The sequence below is a fragment of the Seriola lalandi genome, unplaced genomic scaffold, assembly GCF_002814215.2.
Source record: "Seriola lalandi dorsalis isolate HSWRI2012SDOR001 ecotype SW California unplaced genomic scaffold, Sedor1 jcf7180002054332, whole genome shotgun sequence".
NCBI lineage: Eukaryota > Metazoa > Chordata > Actinopteri > Carangiformes > Carangidae > Seriola > Seriola lalandi.
In genome coordinates, this window is record NW_019524885.1 from 1,443,563 (window position 1) to 1,465,017 (window position 21,455).

A 21,455-nucleotide genomic window follows, 5' to 3' on the forward strand; every position below is an offset into this window, starting at 1 on the left:
TTTACTCTGCATCATTCAAACAGTAACAGCTGTTGCTTACATATTCCCTTGCTGCAGTCTTTTTTTCCACATTTTATGACCTTTGGGGTCTCTTTTCTCCAGCACAGTGAAAAGCACAGATTATTAGCCACATATTGTCTCCAGACAGGGTCAGGGGGCTTCCAGTAGCTGAGTCAGACCTTTTACTGGAAGCCCCGTGAGTCACCCGTCTTCTTTTCCCCCTAATCCATCTGTTTTCTCCCCTCATCCCCCCTATTCATATATCCGACATATCAACTACTCCTCTCAACCTGCCCTGGCTGCATGCTTGTCTCTCACTTCAGGTCTTCCAAGCATGTACACATGAATAGAAAAGGGCAGATAATGCATGTTGGGATTTGCTATTATGGAGCTAGATTATTTCTCTCTTTGCCATATTCTTAAATTTGACATGTTTACGACATACGGGCACATGCATTTCTCAGAGAGAAGAATGTCCCAATAAAAGCCTCCCACCCCTCTGCCCCAACCCATTATACCCCATCTCCTCCCCTCCCCCGATTCTCGGGCTCTCCCCCCTTCTTACCCGAAATGTAATGATCACACCCAGCTGTCACTGTGTAATCCCACCCACACTAAGTGCAGCACACATGCTGCTGCTGCCACTGGTGGTGGTGGTGGCTGACATCATTTGTTTTGTCCGTGTCATCATTTCCCTGAAATCCAAAACATACTGCCAGTCAGAAGCTTCTGAACGTTTTGGTTCAATCTTAAGCGATGTCATCATGGTAAAAAATTTAGTTTTGACTGTAGAGTTGGAAATAAGCAGGATTATATTGTGCCACCAGGGTTCCAAGTAGAAAGTAGAAGATCCCTTTGATTTTTCTCACAGACAAACTCTACTGGATTACTTGTTTAAATACATTGGACAAACATGGACAAAGTATTAGAAACAGCATTCACCACTAATCACTAATTGCCTAAAACAAAACAAACTTTGAACCTGCAATAAGTGAATTTTTGTGTCAACTAGGTGGCACAGAAACAAGCTATAAACGCACCACCAACATATTATCACCTATCAACAAATACCTGGTGCTATGAGAGCGGTGAGAGTCAATATAAGCGGTAAAGTTAGGCCCCGCAAACCAAAACAACAATGAGCTGAAACGATGCGCTGTATAGTTGAAGAGATCTGTAGAGTTGGGTGAAAATGCTGTGGGTTCATCACCATGAGTGATGCCTTTCATAAACAAGTAGTCATCCTGTTTATAGCCACTTTGATATATAACCATGATAAAGTAATGCAGGTGTGTTGCGGATTGGATATCACAGGTGTAGCCAATGAACTGGTAACTCATTGCAATTACAAATGGTGCTTTTTATCCACGAAGTCAAGGCAATATACAAATTACAGTTGATATTAATTAAACATACACTGACTGCCTTATTTCAAAAATGTTCCTGCCGTTGTCTACATCCTTTCTGAGATATGCTTTTAATCTTTCATTGCTCAATGCTCCCGTGATGACTGTTGAGTGTCAGACTGAATTTACTACTATCTGAATTTAGAGTCCGTAAATGTTTACTTTAACATCCATGCCCTAGAAAAATTACCCACTTCAACCTGTATATGAAGTGCAGGCCACCTGATAAAATAAAAAAGATAAATAAATAAATAATTTAAAGTGAATTTACACATGCGCTGCATCAGAATTCACCAAGTAACCTTTTCTTGTCAGAACATGTTGGGATGATGACTAAGAATCAAGGTCAACTTTCTCTCATTTCATTCATTTCACTCCTACTTTCATTGTTCCTCCTGAGTATACTTTCAGCATCATTGCATGAGTAGTTTTCGTAAATAATATGAAAATGAGGAACATCCGTTCTGTCTCTGTCTCTATATGAGTGAGATGTGTAGGCAAGAAGATGAGTGTTTCTCTGATGTATTTCCCACAGATACAAAACAACTTAGACACAGTGACCTTTCTGTTAAATGCCTGCACATCAGTTCTGTCCATTTACACAGGGACACAGATTAGTTATTCTTCTCTTCACTAAGTATTAAACCACCTTTCATTTAACCAGTTTGTAAATTTGAATCCTGCAGGATGTTCCCATCCTGTTTCTTCATTGTTACATTCTTTCCTGTTGTAAGACAGTTAAGCAATTAAAGTCATACTAAAAGACATAAGAGTGTTAGGGAACCTTTATAAACCTGAGAAAACTTGCTGTCACTCACAACGATAAATGAAAATCAAGTTTTAATCCTTGTTAACATGTCCATATGATGTATTTTTGTATAATACAAAATATAAAACCAATATCATGAGCAAAATAAGCAGTCACCATGACTGTTTATTTCTAACTTGGAACTGCAGTGAACCAATGATTCAGACAGCCAGCGATTCATACGTCATATAACTAAGAAGCCAATCCCTTCAACTTGGGATGGAGGGTGGGCAAAATAAACCTGAAACCTTGCATTGCATTAGCACAATCATTATCACTGTGTCTGCCACTGCCAGTTGCGAGCTAACAAATAACATAAACAAATAAAAGAATGCTAACTACACTTACCATTCTAATATGTCCGCTAGTTGCTGATTTTGGTGCACAACAGACTGTTCATGTGGCGGAGCCTCTCTGATATTTCCTCTGCCAACTATCTTGATACGCACTTTCATTGGTCACCGAAACCTAGTCAGTACAGAGAGCAAGAGTTTGCATTCGCACAGCCGCTAACACTGTGTCAGCCACTGCCAGTTACACGCTCACAAACAACATAAACAATTAACTACACTTACAATAATTATACATCTTGTAGTTGCCAATTTCTCTCCAATGTTACTTCCGCTAACCATATTGATACGCTCTACTGTTTCACCTGTCAACCTAGCACAAGTAGCGGTGGTAGGTGGGCCACGAGGTCAAATCCAGATTTCGCAGTGAGGAAGTAAGTGTAAGTGATGTGTTTCCAGCCGCAGTTTTCCAATTTTTTCACTTTTTATGCGAGAACACCATGTTAAACAAAATATTAATCATAGCAGAGTACTTTTATATAGCTTAAAATATGTCTGAAGAGGAACTTAAAGGTTTATGTATGATGTGCTTCAGGAAACTCTTTATTTATTCTTCTTGACCATAACGTGAAAATAAAAGTAAATGTATGACATCCATGAAATAAATATTTTGGGTCATAGTGAGAGTGACAGTTACTGTATGCTGGCCACCAGTGGAGATTACTCTTATTAAAAATTGATATCCTTGATTTCATATGACACTCTGACAGGAAGTCGTCCACAGATGCACTCTGGCAGCTGTGGGCGTCAAGCAGCCAATCGAAAATCCCATGAGGGCCCTAACTGAACGTTACCACGGTCAAGTGCCACCGGAAGAAGAGGCATAGGCGTGTGTGTGTGTATATGTGTGTGTGTGTGTGTATGCATGGCGTACTTTTGTTTCAGTGCATTGGTGATCCACACACAGCTGATCGCAGCCGGAAACTGTGTGCTTGGGTGCCTGGTGTAGGAGTTGGGTTATTGAAATGAGAAAACCCTGCAGCCTGAAAGATTCAGAGATCAGCTATTCTCGCCTAAACGGTGATGTGTCAGAATGTAAGAGGCGTCAGTGATCAAAAAATGAACGCCGCCCACAACCTCAGGGCCCGGCTGTACTGTAAATCTAAGGCTGTGTTTATGTAATTTGATGTTTACGCAATAAAAAGGACTGGACTGAGCTGAGGTGGATGGCAGCGGTGCAGTGGTAGTTGAGGGGGTGGGTATGGTGCGCACCCACCTTACTTTAATTGCCATATTTCAGGAGAAATTAGACTGTTGGAGTGAGCATAGTATATATATTTAGAGTATACTCTAAACATTTAGAAAAGGAGATTTAGAAAGGAGAAGGTGTGTTTTTACTCTTTGACAAGGTAGAAAAAAGAATTTTGGTCTATAGTGAGTCTTTTTTAACCCTGCCAGCGCCTAAAAAAAGACTGGACCAACACACTTCATACAAGTAGAACAGGAGTCCCGTTCCTATTGTCACTACAAAACCTTATTTTGATCATTTTCATATTTTCACCTTAATTTAAGGATAACTTTGTGTTATGGATTGAATAACTGTTTATTAAAAAACCTTGTGGACCTGTGAAATCCTTTCAAAACCCTGTTAGATATCAACAAAATCACTGTCATCGAGACTAATCCCTGAAAAAAAGGTTAGTGCAACAACATGCAATTAAGTTCCAGCAAATAAAGAAGAAATCCTGCAAATAACCACTTTGCCTTTCCCGCCTGCTCTGTAATAGTGTACACACTATCGCTGAGAATCTGTGTTTATAGATTTACTCAAAGTCAGTTACAGTTTCAGGTCTAGTTTTTGCATTAACTGATACGACCAGGTGTATTTACCTGAACTAACTGAAATCTTTGATGTTGGAGCTTACTACCAGATCATGAACCCACCAACAATAACCAATTAACCCCAGCTTCTTTACCACACAGCAAAAACCCAAATCTGATGAAAGATTGTAGCAGCACCAGTAAATATATGATATATTAACGATCATAAGCTCTATATGAAGCCTTTTATTGACTTTCAGCGCACTGTTTTGATTTTCCGGCCCCCAACCTGAGCTTTTATAGCAACACACTCAGGTGTTTTCAGTAAAAGAGCTCAGAAGAATAAGGATAAGAAAAAGAAAGACGTTACATATTTTTCTGAAGGAGTTGGTGGAAACCAAATGAACTGAAAAAGAAATATTGTGATCTGTAAGGTGAACAGAAATATGATTTGAACTGAGTGTAAATTTGTCTCTCTGTGTGCTTGATATTTTTACACTTTTTTCCAAACATGTTATTCGCCATAAAATTGATTTCATGTCAGATGTGTTGTCAGTTTGTACCACTGCACCAAGAGAACAAATAACTAAATGAATGAATGAATGAATGCAGCTTTAAGCCAAGAAATGTTCAAGAATTACCTATGTCAGAACAAATTTCAAGGTGCCATTCACCCGGTTTCCGTAGTGTTGAAATTAATGGCAGGTAAAATAAAAAAACTGAAATGCAGTGAGTAACAATGCTAAATACTGCTATGTTATGCTTCAGCACTATTTTCATCACTCCTTAGGTCACAACCATTCTAACTATAGAGCAGCTAATAGCTATAAGAAGCTAAATTCTTCCTCAGATGGAAAGTTAATGTGTGTATTGCAATGGATATCTTGAATCCCATCAGCAATTCTTACTTATTTACAGCATAAAACACTTTATAATCACTCATTGCAACAGCTTAGAAGCTTATACTTTTACAGACTCTTGATTTTTAAGTGACTGGGAACTACTTGAAGGCACACACACAATCACATTCCGGGAGGAAACCTTACACCTTCCACATCTCGGCTCTCCAACAAAAACATTCGCTGCTTTTGGCTGCGGTTGAAAAGAAAGAACTCGACGGACGGCGAGCCAGCCAATCAGAGTCACCGGTGATTTCGATTTTGCGACTCCTCCCCTGTTATTGGCCCAAACTATCCCTTGAGGCTCCCGCCCCCGTGCAGCGATTGGTGAATTTTCCCGGCTCTATGGAAGTCATTTGAATACGCCTCGCTTTGTGGCTCATTACAGCGCTGCTGGTTCAAATTGACTCAAATATCAGGACGGGCGACAAACACAATGGAGCTGAGCACTGCACGGACTCACTGCTGAAAGACTTATCGGTGTGTTACACACCGTGCATCTTTATCCTGTCGTGGGAACAGATTCAAACAGCGGAAATTACAAATAGTTTGGATAGTCTTTTTTTTTTTTTCTCTTTTCAACTGTTTCTGTCAGTGAAAGATTGAATTCGGACACTGAGCGGCATCACATAAGAGGTAAGCTATTCATGTTGTAGATGATGTGGTCATACATAGAAAAGATAAACTTAATTTTTGGTCAAATTAAGTTTGGTCATGGTCAAAAACTATTTTTTTAATGGGTTAAAATCTGTTATGTAACTCGTGATGTTTAATAGGGTCATAGTAATTCACTTTACAACTCAAGAGCCTCTGTTCAGTCTCTGATATTTGACAAACCAATGCAAGAATTATCTTTCAGAAAGTGTTTTATCTTCCTCATAGCAGTATTTGTTGTTGTTATTGTTTACCATCCTCGTGAGTTATAATTAGGCTGGCTGTCAGGCACAAACAAACAATTACTCACCAGCACCTGTGATGGTACTGTGGTTGCACAGCATGGCGTTTTCACAGTCAGCTTTTACTTTTACTGTGTTATGACTCAGTTAGAAGCCTTTAATGTAGACCAGGCATGGCGTGTGTGTGTGTGTGTGAGAGAGAGAGAGAGAGAGAGTATAACAGATTGTGTGTGCGTGCTTGTGTGTCTGTACAGGGAAGAAAAAAGCATGACAGAAAGTGTGTGTATTTCTGCCCAAACAGACTTTAAAGAGCTTGAATCATCTCTTTGTCTGTCCAAACACCTTTTAAAATAGACCAACAGTCCCTTTAAACTGCTGAAATGAATGCCTCAATTTGCTCCACTAGAGAGGCTGCTTAAATTAAAGTCAAATTAAATGGTTAAACCAATTTAATAATTAACACAAATGCAGTCCGAGAGGCACAAGCAACATTTTGTCTAAAAGCAGTCAAATGTGGTTGTTAAAGCTACTTATTCCACCTTTAATCTTAATATGAAATGTTTCTGTTGTGCTGTGAGGCAGAGGTTTATGAGATCTGTAGCCTTATAGACAAAAAAAAAAAAAATTAAAAAAAATGTGTGTGACAGGGATAAAACCCTTTACACAAGCTTAGGTTTATAGCAGCAGGGGAGATAATGTGTCTTTATCCTTTCTGACTCTAGGTTAATACTGTACTAGCCTACCAGATCATACAGGGGACAGGTGTGTGTATGTGTGTGTGCTTGTGTGCCTCTATGCACTTATAACCCTGTTTGTCTCAAGCCTCCGCACAGGGAAATGCATCCTTGAATGGAGTTTGTTGTGTGTGTGTGTGTGTGTCTGTGTGTGGAGAAAACAGGTCCAGCAGTGGGTGAATTGTGTTCCACATAATCTCTGCAGTCAATCTGACTATGGTGTCAGTCTGCATCCGGCTCTGTTTGCCTGTTTATCAGATTTAGATGCAGGTGCAGGTTTTTACGCTGGTCAGCGGGTCCCAGTGTCTGGTGTTTTGACAGCGGCTGCAGGCCTAATCTGACCCGTACGCTTCCCTGAGCACGAGTGGAGCACTTTGTTTGAGCTCTGTGATGTTTCCTCTTACTTTCATTTGGGCCATTTGGTCAATTAATGATGACGCTTGAAATCTGGTGGTCATGATGCCAAGAGGACGAAAACTGTGATGCAGTTTGTAAGCAAAGCACAGCAAACACACAGCCTCAAAACACCATGGATTATGGGTGTAACATGGTGGAAACAGATTTGCATGCTTGGACAGCCAAGTAGAACAAAATAACATCTGGACTCATGCTCATTTATTTTCAGCAGTTTATCCATATATTTGTTTCTAGTATGAACCCAACAGAGTAATTACACTACACTCATTTAAAAAGACCAAAGAAAAAGAAAAGAAAAACATATAAACAACCTGGGTTAAACCTAGCTGCATACCAACACTTGGGGTCTTGATCTTGACCTCTGTAATCTTATAGATCCTTCTCATGTCCTTGACTTGGCAGACAAACGTGCTGTATTAAGGGGTTTTCTTGCATAGACCATTTTAAAGCATCTAGGTCAAATTCTGTCACATTAAGGGACTGTACAAAAATTATTAGGGTAGAGGAGGGATCAGAGAAGGGAGAGGGTTATGCACTATTACTTTTTGCTGAGGGGAGGGCAGTGTGATATATTTTTAGAAGAGCAGGAAGAGCTTTTGACTTTTCCTCATTATGGATTTGTGTTTTGTTAGTTTAGAACTTTCCCATGGGAGATTTTTTTGTATATAAGAATCAAAAAGCTCCATCAAAAAGGTTTCTGTGCACCACAGGTAATAAAGATGTATTTGGTGAAAATGAAACTTTACTTTTTTTTTTTTCTCAAAAAATTCAATATAAGATTCAGCCTCTCTCCCCCAGCACAATAATTTTTGTACAGTCCCTTATGAAAACCTGACCAATTCTGCAATAATAAAACCACTCTCAAGAATGTGTTGCATTAAATGCATCACTGCCGATTGTTATTTCAACAGAGGAATGACTGCAGGGTGGTGCCAGGTGGAAGATAATGTGGTGGAATTCAACCAAACTCCCAACAAATTGAAAGTTACCAAAACAGAACGACAATTAATTCTGTCTGATAAAAAGCTTTTTCCTTTTTAGCACTTTTGAGGTATTTTATCACAAAATTAAGAGCAGACTGTCCCAACAACGGTAACTGGGATTCATTTTCTTTAGCATCTGGTATTCTGAAGTTAAGTATAGTCACCTCTCATCCCGCAGGAAGTAACAAATCAGCATTTGAGAGTGAATTCGTTTTAAACAGCAGTGAGTGAGCCCTCCCTCCAGAGGAAACTGAACTCAAAAATTTTAGTTTCCGTCACAGACCAGCCAGGATGTAAAAATAAGCAAGCTGTGTGGCAGTGCTGTTTAAAGGGTTAATGTCTGCACATGTAAAACTGTTTAGTTTGCAGCTTTGACAAAACCACAAGTAAGCGATATGAGCACAGCATGGACTTTAACCTCATATTTTGTCAGTAATAAGGCTGACTGTGAAGGGTTTCCCTCAGATTAGCACGCTGCTATAGCTTATTAGTGTCAAAGGTACAGAGATAGCGCTGCATTACATTTGGCCTTTTACTATTCTGAAATTGTTTTACCGGTCATGTTATCAGGTGCAGGCTGTTCGTTCAGCCAGGCAGCTTTTCCCTCACGCCATGTGTCCACATTGTGTTCATCTACTTGCTGAACTTTACACGAGTTAGTACATTTCAAGGGGCGTGGCATCCTTAATTGTCCTCTGTGTTGAAATAAAGTAGGCACTACTGACAGAGGATCCCAAATCGTGAGAAATTAGTCAAACAACTTCATAGTGCTTTACAGCTACTATGCTACTATTAAATTTGCAGCAACATGACCGTTTAAGGGGAATAACACTGAATTATGTCCTAGCCACTGGCCATGCTTAAAGTTCACAAATTTGATTAGACGTCACAAAAAACAGGAGTATTTGCAAACTAATCTTCTCTTCTTCCTTTCAACTGCTGTTGTAGTTAACCATCAGGGGGTTTCAGCACTAACTATTATTAGGTCAGCAAGTGTGTAGATGCTTGCTGGGATCAACTGGCTTTTATTTATTTTTTCATCTTTTAAGGACAATTTACAATGACTAAGTTAACTGCACACTGCACGCCATCGCATATCTGTATATGTATATGTACATATGTGATACCCTAAACTCTATGTTGCACTAAAATAGAGCTGGCTGCTGTCCTTGAGCCAACTGCAGTAAAATCTGCTTATGTCAATATGTGAGTTTCGATATGCTCCTTTATCAGTGTCATGAGAAGGATTCCTGTGTGTTCATTGCACTTCTAAATAAAAGGGCAGATTTGTGACGCATGACCTCACAGTGCATGGTGTCTGTCGAGGTAATATAAGGGTTCACACCTTACAGGAGAATGAGAAAGTCGGCTTTACTGGTTTGACTGTTGTGAAAATGATCCCAGCCGTGGTTCATGCAGAGGCAGGGCGTCATACGGCCTGACAGTGGAGAACAGAGTGTGTGAAAGCTGCTGTGTGTGTCTGATCTGCTGTGATCTGCTCTGATCTCTTCCTGGGGGTCTTTGTGTGGTTGTTAATGCCATGACAGGATAGATAATACCTCTATTGTTGAAGACCTCCCCCTCGCTCTCCCCCTCCTGTTATAACTGGCCTCAGAATAGCTTGGTGTACCTTTAAAAACCACATTATGTGATTTAGAAAAAAAAATTGTCTGCTTAAGGTTGAAAAGATTTAGGCTGTTCCCAGCTCTGGAACCAACTGGAATGAAGTTAGTTTTGCCATTTGTGCTTCTGCAAACCTGCAGGGATCCAAGAGGGAAAGTAGTCCAGCTGCAAAACAAATGGATGAACGCCACCACTGCCCCCAATTAATTTATTCTTGTCACATTTAAAAAATGAAGCTTCTAAAAAAGCTTTCAAATCTTCATCGGACACTAAATAATCAGACAAAGGCGGCATTCATATACAGTACGACTTCAATCCCACGTTATTTGCCTGCAGCTCCATCAAAAGTTCAATTAGTTTTAACCTTTTGATAAACCGGATTATGTCATTTTAGACACACTGCAATCTGTGCCATTTGTCAGAACAGGAGATATTGTCTGTGTTGTCACATTACAAAGATTATGCCGGTTAAAGGGGAAAATGTGCCATGAAAGTGTGCAATGTTTCAATACAAGAGAAATCCCTGCACGCATGAAACTTCATCCTTGTGGTTTTGTTGGTACATTGTTCTGACAAAACTATAAATTTTTGCCTTTTTCCTGTATTTTTACCACCACATCAAACCTTTTCATAAGTCTGCAGTCTTCAAAGTTTACAAACAAGAGAATGAAAACAATGCTGTCAATATGAAATTATGCCCCCAACGTAGTTATTAAGCCGTCCACAGAGAGTCCAACCTATGATTTAGAAAGAGTAAAATTTCAGTGCTGCAGCTTGGAAGCCACAACTATCCAAAGGGTCAACTCTTTTCAGGAAGTCAGTCTGGAAAAACCAAGACTGGTTTTAGATTTCTAGACGTGTTTTCCTCTTGTATAAGGTCACCTTTCAATGCAAACAGAAGCTCGGATAAAGAAAAAAGGCTTCCACACTAGAGTAAATATTTCTCAGTAAATACTTATCCCAGCTTGAGCACCAGAGCTTCGCTTTTCCAGATTACAGATCGTATAGTAACTCTAGGAAGGTAAAGCCACTGTAATCTTTTAACCAAGTTAGAAGAAGAACAGCAGGCTGAGATCACAGAGTTCAGAAGACGGGCTGGCACTGGACTGGCTTACGCTGGCATGACGCCAGGCACTGTGGTATACAAGACTGTATGTATGTGTGTGTGTGTGTGTGTGTGTGTGTGTGTGTGTGTGTGTGTGTGTGTGTGTGTGTGGTGCTCAAACCATCATTTGTTTACGTGTGACATGTGTGTGTGTTTGGATTATACCGGCATGGGGCTAGGCGCCATGGTGGACAAGAGTGGGTGTGTGTGCGTGTGTGTATGTAAGATGTTGGCTCAGGCAGACACTCCTCTGTCGGCGCTGTGATGGACAAACAAAAGTCTGCAGGATTCCTGCAGGGTTTTGTTTTCTGGCACAGTGTACGTGCAGGGTATACGTCTCTGTGTGGGGTATGTGTGTGTGTGTGTGTGTGTGTGCGTGGGTGAGTATGCGGCTAGATTTACGCTGGCATGTGGTTCCTAGACAGACAACAGTAGCAGGATAAAGATGGCTCCAGAGTTAAAGCACGCCTTGGTGGTGATCTGGGATCAGCTTACCAACCTCAGATCCAATTATCTGAACCATTAAGACAAAAATTCATTGCTGCCTTGAGATCATCCATCTGTCGGCCTGTTTTTTCTTCCCCCCCTCATGCAGCACTGTTTCCAACAAGCTAGCTTCAAGAATCTGACAAAAGATGCAATAAAGCAGGAGACGGTGGAGAAAAAAAAAACCTAATTGTAAAAACTGTAACCAACAACTTTTTAGAGAAAGTGAATTTCATGAGGTGTATCTTTCAACAGTTCAAAGCCGAAACAGTAAACAGAGGAAGGGTAAAATTATGTGATTAAGTGTAATTACTTTCACAGACACGTCTAAGTCTCTGGTTTGGGTGACGGAGATAGAGGGAAGGGGGTTACAACAGTCATGCTGTTGTAAAACAGCATATAACACAAGTAACAGGAGATATCTCTAGTCACGATTCTTTTACTCACAGCAGATTAAGTAGAGAAGAGTGACTTCTAATGTTGACCAACAGATAGTGAATCCACAGTGAATATTGAAGTTGACAGGAAGTATCACTTCTAAGCATAAACCATGCCAACTGTTGTACTTTTCCACTTTTGTGGTATCATGATTAAAGCGGCTGCTCGAGCTGTTAGTGAAATGCAGCGTCATCTGATCAACAAAACATGAATCAACACAATCATTTATTATTATTTGGATCTTGGATTTTTGATTGGACAAAAAAGATGTCAGCACGGGTTCTGGGAAATTGTCGAAGGCATTTTTTATATTTTCTTTTGAGAAATGATTAATTTATTAATTAATCGCAGTATGAACATAATTAAGTGATTTATCAAAAAGGAATATAAACTACAGTCGCACCTCGTTTGGGAGCTATCTGATGATATCTTCTCTGAGACTCTATATACCTGTTATTATCCCTTCTTCTTCTTCTTCTTCTTCTTGAGAATTGAGCACACTAGTCTACAAAGTTGGGAACAACTGCATTAGGGCCATTAAAGGCAATGTTGCAAATCAGTCAGCATTACCGCTGCATGGCATTGTTTTGTTTTTATATGACTTGTGCATCAATGTAATGAAGAACATTGACATGTCAGGTATTTAATTTGCTGAATTAGCCATAAACAGACATTCTTGTCTGGATGTTTTCTCAGTTAACTGATATTGATACCATTATAGCGATATACAGTATATCAATATCGTGGTATAAAACTACACATGCTGTGATTTTAGCGATACTGCCCACTCCTAACCTTGCCCTCCTCGTGTCTTCTCTGCAGGTCATCATGCCTCCCACTACTCCGTATACCGGAAAGTTCGGCTCTTGCGCTCCATACAGCAACAACAACAACCATCCTCAGCCTCACAGCCCTTACCGCAGCGGCACCGCCCCAAAACCTGCGAAGGAAAACGTCTACAACGGTGCCTACTCTGTCGCAGAAAACCCCTACGACATACCACAGCCTCACAGTTCCTACCGCAGCTCCTCTGTCTCCTCTGTAACGGCGAAGGAGCATCATTACACCGGCAGCTGCGTGGTTTCGGAGAACCCGTACTCACCGCAGCCCTGCAGCCCTCGACAGCACAGCACTTCCTGTCCAGGTCGTGCGTACCGCCACACCACCTCCACCGCCACCTCCACCGCCACCACCACCACCAGCAGCAGCGGCAGCGAGCACTCCTGTCGCAACAACACTGCTGCAACGAAAGCTCGACTTTATGGACATGGCATCACAGCTAGCTATGGGGAAATGTGTTACCATGACAACAGTTTGGTTTCAGCATCTCTTGAGGCTTTGATCCAGCACCTGGTTCCCACAGTGGACTATTACCCTGATGTAAGTACTAGTAGTCTCTTCATGCTTTAGTAAGTACATGACCTTTTCCAGTGGTTTTAAATGGACTCGTTCAGTCTTGTCCATGTCAACCTTTGTTGTCCTTGTTGTTTTTCTGAGAGCTGTTTTGTCTCCTCGCCATCAGAGGTCATATGTGTTCACCTTCCTGCTGAGTTCACGCCTCTTCCTCCACCCATACGAGCTCATGACGAGGGTTTGTCACCTGTGTGTGGAGCAGCAGCGGTCAGGAGACGCCCTGCTGGATAAGGTGGGAGGATTACTCACACACGCAGTTATAATTATTTCCCAGTCTCTCCCACACAAGCTAACACCCACTATAACACTGTCACACTCTTTCTCCCACTGAAACACACACACACACACACACACACACACCTCTGTAATTTTTTCTTGTAGTAAATACTTATCGACTACTTCATAAGCAAAGAAATTCTGGAGAGAGTGACGGGACTGAAACTGACACAGGGGAAATAAAAGTGAAAGGAACACGTTTAATGGGAACAATACAGTAAACAAATGAACAAATAACAGCTGTATTTTTTCTCAAAAAGACAGACAGCAATGATTAGGTCCAGAGGTTTCGATTTTGTCCGAGGACAGAGTACACTCATAAATTAACCATTAAATTAAACCATTTAATGTGTACCTCACACAGTGACACAGTAACATGCCATGTGATGTTTTTTTTAGATCCGTTTCCGTGAGGTGGCGCCTAAGCTGGTGCAGCTGCTGACCGAATGGACAGAGACGTTTCCATACGACTTCAGGGACGAGAGGATGATGCGATGCCTCAAGGACATGACACACCACGTGGCCCGAGGTGATGAGGTAAGTGTAATGCAGTATCTGCTGCATTTACATTTTAAAACAGTTCAAATAAACAAAGGCGTGTAGAAAACATAAGCTAATGTGTAGAACAGTAAGTGTCTTTAACTTCTTTTGACCTATGAACTCTTGCCCGTGCGCTGATTAAAGGTGGTGACAGTAGACCAGGCTAAGCAGAGCTGATTCTTAGCCCAAATCTGCACCCTCACATCCTATGCTGACTTAAGAGCCCCCCATACATAATATGTATTTTTTATTTCAGCCAGAACTGGTTGAGCTTTCTTCCACCAGTGCCACATTATATTTATAACTCGACTGGCTATTCGTGCAACACTGCAACAATCCCATTTCCCATTTTTAGTCATGCTAGCAGTGTGACTCTGTGGATGTCAGTGTTGGTTGGTCCACCACTTTGGCCCAAACTGAATCATTTCAACATTTATTGGATGGAGTACCTTAAGATTTGGCACACACACTCATGTCCCCCTAATAATGAATTGTAGCAACTTTGCCGATCCTGACTTTTCATATAGCAACATCATGTTGGTAAAATTTTATGACCAAACACCTGCAAACGTAATGACATTCCCATCAGCCTCAGCTGTAAAACTGAGCATGCTAACACGCTAAACTAAGATGGTGAATATGGTGAACATTATACCTGCTGAACACCAGAATGTCAGCATTGTTTTTATGAGAATGTTAGCATGCAGACATGAAGCATTTAGCTCAAAGTATCACTGTATGTAAATGGAGCCTCACAGCGCTGATAGCATGGCTGAAGACCTTTAGTCTTTTGGTATTAACAAATCTGTGCAGTCTCTAGTTTCAGTTGGTTAACGAAGGAAATCTGAATGTGACTGACACAGTTGTGACACATTTGTGACTCCTCTGGTCTTCGTCAAGTAAAAGTTTTAATTTCCTCCTCTTGAGCATCATATCTCATGATTTGTGTTGTTGTGTTTGTGTGGTCCTTCCAGTACTCTTGGCGAGCCATGCAGCAGATGACCCAGCGGCTGATCAAACGCCTGTCGGCCCTCGGCCAGTACGAGGAGGCCGTGGCCGCGCTCAACGCCGTGGCGGCGGAGCGGCCCGCTTCGCTGAAAAGCAAACAGGCTTCGGGTCAGAGAAGTGACGTTCTGAGTGTGTGCGACGACCCCTTTGTACTCGCTCAGCAGCTCACACACATCGAACTGGTAAGAACCTGGTGTTTATTGGAGCCATGGTTTACATGTGTGATCATTTATTGTGTGACATATCTGTAGCTGCGTCTGTGATTAAAAATTTTGTAAGGGTTTTATAAGTCTTTACTTGTGGTTGGTACTTAGGCTTTTTTTTTTTACTGAGCTAACTTTATTGTTTATGTGGTTTACAGACAACATTAAAGAACACCTTTTTACAGCCTTAATATAAAGATTTATTTTCATATACATGTTAAACAGCTAAGTTAAACAGGTTGTTTTTGTGATATTAAAGTTTAGTTTTTTTAGTTTTATTGTTTTCTCCATAAATCACTTTGTGTTTCTGCTTTGCAGCAGTCGTGTGCATATAGAAAGTTTGTTAACATTGTTATATTATACATAAATAAGGATAAATTCCTTTTAGTCACCCTTTTTTCTTGATCGCCATCCTCTTTTGTCTTCTTTGTCCTCCTCTTTGTCTTATATATTACCGTTATTATTTCCCTGATTGTTTTCTGTGCCTGTTCTCTGCCTTCAGGACAGACTGAGTTTTATCGGTCCTGAGGAGTTCATCCAGACATTCGCCATGAAGGATCCTCTGGAGAACCATAAGGTACAATTGAGTCTGAATGCATGTATTAGCTCTCTCAGCTTGTTCTTGGACACCGCTGCTCACAATATTTCTGTTTTGCACAATCCCAATCACAACCCCCGTGAAGCAATTTCACATTGAACATAATCACGATTTTTCTCCCAGAAAACTGAGCTTGGATTCGAGTTATCTCTCATTTGTTTGTTTGCTTTTTCCATCTATAGTTTTATGTTGGTGATTAAAAGCTTTTCTAAATGATTAAAGCTGTCTTTGCACTGTGTCAGAAAATGGGTGATTTCACCAAGTCATCCAAATTAAATAATCTAATTCCAGTCAAAATAAGCAGACAGATAGATCTAACAGCCACAGCTTGCATCATATCGTTTTTATGTGTAAAGAAGGATAAAGCAACATGACCTGTTTACAATTATCTGCAGCAAAGGAACGATACAGACTGTAGCTATTTTTAAGTCATTCTTTATTATTTTGATGAAGCGTCTTCATTTCGGGTCTGCTTTGTGTAATTTGTGGTCTGCTTCACTTCACAAGTTAAATTGCTTTAGAAACCACATGAAAGATCCTTCTGGCGGATAATATGTGAATTTGTGCAGCGTTTTTCTTTAATGTAGCTTTTGAAAATGCATGAAACACAGTATGAAAGGGCCATTCTATGTACGTCTAAGTGTATCTGAGGGGCACCTCTCCCTCCTAAGTGGTCCAGTGAGTCAGCTCAAGGGTCGTTTTCAATCAGCGCTGCTGTGAATAAGCTTTCAGCCGCTGTTTGTGGCCGCGGTTGCATCTCGGCTCTCACCGGTGCTGCACCAGTTATATAAGACCCACTTTGTATAAAAGAGCGGCTGAGTCAGCATAAGGGGTCCTGAAGTGTAAAGGGGAAGTTTGGAGTGGAGTGGGCTGCTGGTGTTGTGTAAGCATTTAATAGAGCCATGAATCTCCGGGATTACATCATCACAGCCAAGTCAAGTTTATTTATACAGAGCTTTTATAATGTTTATTTATATAAAAGCGCCTCTGGCAAACAGGTTCATCACCACGGAGCGTCTCACTGAAAACCAGAAGGCCCAAAAGCCCATGTAAATGAGGTGGAAATAACACCAGGCTCGTCACAGACTCCAATGTGCATGTCCAGAGGTTGTGTGGGTGTGAGGGCTGTCAAGATCTATTTGCGAAGGAAATCACAGAATAGCAACAGTCTGTTAACTCGTATTTCTTTTATAACATAATTTGTTGCAGATATTTATAGAGCTAATCAGAATTTAATTCGTTTGGTTTTGTTCCAGAAAGCTGTTAAAGAAATTATGAAAATTACAAACTGCCGAATATGCCAAAAAAATGAATTCAAGGTTCATGTACTAGCATTTTTGTAGCTTTCATCCACATCTAATGGTCTTCCTCAGTGGATGGTGTTAACACAGTATTTGTTTGACTAAACTCCATCTGCTCAGGAAGGCCATGAGATTTTGTTGAAAGATCCAGAAAAAGCTAGTTAGAATCAAATCTTGGCCTTCCAGTGGTCTCTGTCTACCCATAATCCCACAATATTGTATTTTGTTTTGTAGACGGTTCACTTCATGCTCCTGTGTCCAACAGGTGCACAGTTCTCGTGCTAAAACTGAGGCTTTTGCCCCTATAAATATATTTAAAAAAAAATGTATGTGGACCTACATGTGTTTTGATCACGTCGTCTCCTTTTGTTTCTTAGGGTTTCTTCCGGAAACGTAAAACCAGTAACTTGGAGGCCTATGTCAACTGGTTCAACAGGCTGAGTTACCTGGTGGCCACTGAGATCTGTATGGTACGTTGTACTTAAAGGAACAGTTCAGAAACACACAGCAGAGGTCATGTTGTTCATATGCAGAAGTCCGTGTTGGCCACATATCTTAAAATCCTCTTACAGCGCAAACAATGTCTCTAATATCTACTTGTATGCTCAGTGTGTCTCAGAGACCTGTATTTGAATCTGAATTGAAGCTGAAACCTGCCTGTGCAGCATCTCACATGACAGCTTCCATTCACTTCCTGTCCTCTTATTACAGCCAGTGAAGAAGAAACACAGAGCACGGATCATTGAGTTCTTCATCGATGTGGCTCAGGAGTGTTTCAACATTGGCAACTTCAACTCCCTCATGGCCATCATCAGTGAGTAAACACAGAAAACACAGAAGAAAAAAAAACAAATAATCAAAAGCAGACAACATAACTCCACCTCCACACTGTTTGAATGACAGGCGATTTTTTGGGAAATGCAGTTCAGAATCACCACAGTGCTTAGAGTCCTGTCAGCACCCATTAAAAGAAGTCAAAAAATTAAAAATCCTGCAGCATCACATGGAGCTTTGTATTAATTTCACAAACCACTTTTTCACAGCTTGTTGTTGAAGTAAGTGACACTATAGTTAAATTGTGGTTCCCTTCATTTCTCTGTTAAATAGCCAGTAATCAAATCAGCAAATACAGTGCCAGCTGGAGTTTTTGGCTAATCAGTTCTAAGGAAGTTACTGAAGGCTTGAAGCAGACCAGCCTGCTCAGTTTTTAATAGGTTTGTCTATTTAAATATTTTCTATACTCACACCGTGTCTGTCTCTCAGCTGGGATGAACATGAGTCCTGTTGCCAGACTGAAGAAAACCTGGAGTAAAGTCAACACTGACAAATTTGAGATCCTGGAGGTGAGAAAAACCTGCACGCATCAATGACGCACTGGTACATGTATTGTGTACCGGTGGTGTGAAGATTTTCTGTTGTAACTTGATGTTTTTCTAGGCAAAGTTCTCTGTTAAAATGTTGTTTTCCCAATTGTTGGCGCGTGCAAACTTTGTACATCTCCGTGTGTTTGTGTTTGCTCAATGTCTCCTTTGTGTGATCTCATGCAGCACCAGATGGACCCCTCCAGTAACTTCAGTAACTATCGTACCGCGCTCCGTGGCGCTACCCAGCGGTCTGAGACTGCACACAGCAGCCAGGAGAAGGTGAGAGAGAAAAAATGTAATCTATCAAGAAACAATCTAATGTTCCAGTTGTAGAATGTGAATGTAAAACAACATTTTTTTTTCCTCCAGATTGTGATTCCTTTCTTCAGTCTCCTCATCAAGGACATCTACTTCCTGAATGAAGGCTGTGCCAGCAGACTGGCCAATGGACACATCAACTTCGAGGTCAGTCAGTAATTCAAGAGATTTGTCTCAAAATGTCACGGTGATTGATTGAATTGATTTTTGTGTTAAATATCAACAGACGAAAACAGTATTATAAACTCATTGAGACACAGAAATATTTGAACATTCATTGTGAAATGATAAACCTGTAACACAGTAATTCACATGTAGATGTGGTGACGCCCTCTTGTGGATAAAAAGAGTAATACATTTCCCCTCTCAGTCCTTTTGTGGCTCCGTACAAGCCAACCATATATTTTCTGTTAAACTGGCACCAATATTAATGAGGTCTGTTGTCACTGTGTCTCAACAGAAACTGTGGGAGCTGGCAAAGCAAGTGAGCGAGTTCCTGGTTTGGCGTCAGGTGATTTGTCCGTTCGACAGAGACCGACGGATCCTCCAGTACCTCGTCACTACGCCGGTCTTCAGCGAAGATGGTCAGTATACAGTCTTCTCTGTATGTATCTCCTCATATATCAACCACCACACAAGTGAAAGGCAATCAATCTCAGGAGGCTTTGTCTTGCTTTATCGCTGCAGAGCTCCATCTGGCCTCATATGAGAGCGAAGGACCAGAGAACAACATGGAGAAAGACAGTCGTAGGTCTCTCAGGTGGGTGTAGACACGTGCGCATGCAGTCAGAAAAATCAAACCAGCTTAACCATAACATAAAATAAATTCATCAGTATAGTAACACCGGCTATTTATGTTCTCTTTTCCAGATCTTCCCTTCTGCATCGTGAGAATCGGTCCTAAGAAGATTCCTCCTCCTCTGCTCTACTGTAAAAGAACAAGGATTTTTATAAAGCTACAGATTCCTCTACATTATCTTATTGACACCTTTTTACATTCCCATGGCCAAATTTTAGGTCTCGGACAAACATTGATCCACAAGATGCAGCTGGCTCCACATTCTTACAGATAAACAGAGGACTGTTGTCTGGGCTTTGAGATCATAAGGAGCATAAATGATTCATAAATCAAATACTGTAACAGTCCGTGATGAAATTCAGTGTCCAAAGGACCCCATTGCTCCGGTTACTATTATAACCCCATCTTGTGAGTCTTCATGGCCTGGAATCATTTTTGAATCTAATGATTCCCAAGAAGAGCTCCGTTAATGATTTGGATTACCAACTGTGCTTCTTCTTCATCATCAACTCTGTCTAAGGCACTTATAAGGATATGAGATCACTCCAGAGGCCGTCAGAGGTGTATGGAATATGTTTATATCTTCAGTGCACCTCCACCACGGCAACAACAGCCTCATACTGCAGCGGCATGAAGCGATGGACTTTCCTTTTGAACCTCATTGGCTACATTGCAGCATTAGCATTGCTTGTCTGTGGCGGTGGCTGGCTGAGCTCGGTCAACAACTACTGCGAGAGGAGAAATCCACTCTGGAACATCGATCTGTATTATAAATAATGGGCTAACAACTGCTTCTAGGAGTGTTGTTGCTGCTTGTTGTCTTGTTGACTGCTTGATTTAATGCCAACACATTGAGCAGCACCACCTGCACCACATCTTGTTCAGTTACTCCCACTTTGCACACATCACCAGTTTCTGGCTGTTTCACAGTAATTCAAGCCTGAGATCTAATTGAAACATATGGTGGAAGTCAGTGCACCCGCCACATACTGTATTTCCAGACACTATTTTCATCAATCACATGCTATTTGGTTCTAAACATATTGTGAGGTGTGCACTTTGACTGCGTATTTGTGATGCAAAGTGGTGCGAGTGACGGCAACATCATGCTAATCATGCAAGTTAAATCAAATGCACTTCAGTGGTGTCTTGTGTATTGTATTATAGGATTTGGTGACTCCTATTTTAAGGCGTCTTTCTGTTCAGTATTAAGTTGTATTTTGCATCAGATGGTTAAGATGTTTTTTTTCCTTCATGTATTTTCTCTGAAGTTTCACCATGAGCTTGTTGCTGGTTGGCTGGCTCTGTGTTTGTAAGCTATTTTGTTAATGCACCAGATCATGTATGACAAAGAAGTATTTTGGTTCTGAATAAGGCACAAACTGATGTGTATATGTGCTGCTTTAATACAAAGGGGAAGCTCATCCTCCTCTTCATCTCGTCTGTGATGATGTGTGAGCATGATGTGGTCCTTTAAAATCTGCCTATGGGTGAAAGTGATGCTACAGTACATTTTTATGTTTTAAAAAAAAGCTCATTAAAGGTTTCATAAGTTTTATAAAGTGTTTCCAACATATGCTTTTTTTTTATTTTTTATCTTTTTTTGTGTATTGTTTGTGTCACCGGTCAGGGTACCTGTACTGAAGGCCTTTGTGTAAAGAGAATTATATTTTTTCTTTCAAATAAACAGAATAACTGAACAATGTGTGATTTGGTTTTAAATGACGCA

General features: G+C 40.7%; 1 protein-coding gene across 1 annotated transcript; it reads left to right on the forward strand.

Annotated features, from left to right (window-relative positions):
* Positions 1–5,617: 5,617 nt before the first annotated feature.
* LOC111655752 (ras-GEF domain-containing family member 1B-B-like) lies at positions 5,618–21,429 on the forward strand. Its single transcript, XM_023407255.2, has 14 exons — positions 5,618–5,860; positions 12,729–13,286; positions 13,429–13,551; positions 13,995–14,132; positions 15,110–15,325; positions 15,849–15,923; positions 17,623–17,715; positions 17,957–18,059; positions 18,509–18,588; positions 18,793–18,888; positions 18,979–19,074; positions 19,388–19,511; positions 19,615–19,687; positions 19,798–21,429. The coding sequence occupies exons 2-14, from the start codon at positions 12,735–12,737 to the stop codon at positions 19,829–19,831; spliced, it is 1,803 nt and encodes a 600-aa protein (XP_023263023.1). The 5' UTR covers positions 5,618–5,860; positions 12,729–12,734; the 3' UTR covers positions 19,832–21,429.
* Positions 21,430–21,455: the final 26 nt, after the last annotated feature.

What these genes read in the sequence shown, in the direction of transcription:
- LOC111655752 (XM_023407255.2), top strand. Translation starts at nt 12,735, where the DNA reads ATGCCTCCCACTACTCCGTATACCGGAAAGTTCGGCTCTTGCGCTCCA. An exon ending in GAGACGCCCTGCTGGATAAG is followed by an intron (nt 13,552 to 13,994) that starts GTGGGAGGATTA and finishes TGTTTTTTTTAG; the next exon opens with ATCCGTTTCCGTGAGGTGGC. An exon ending in CTCCCTCATGGCCATCATCA is followed by an intron (nt 18,060 to 18,508) that starts GTGAGTAAACAC and finishes TCTGTCTCTCAG; the next exon opens with CTGGGATGAACATGAGTCCT.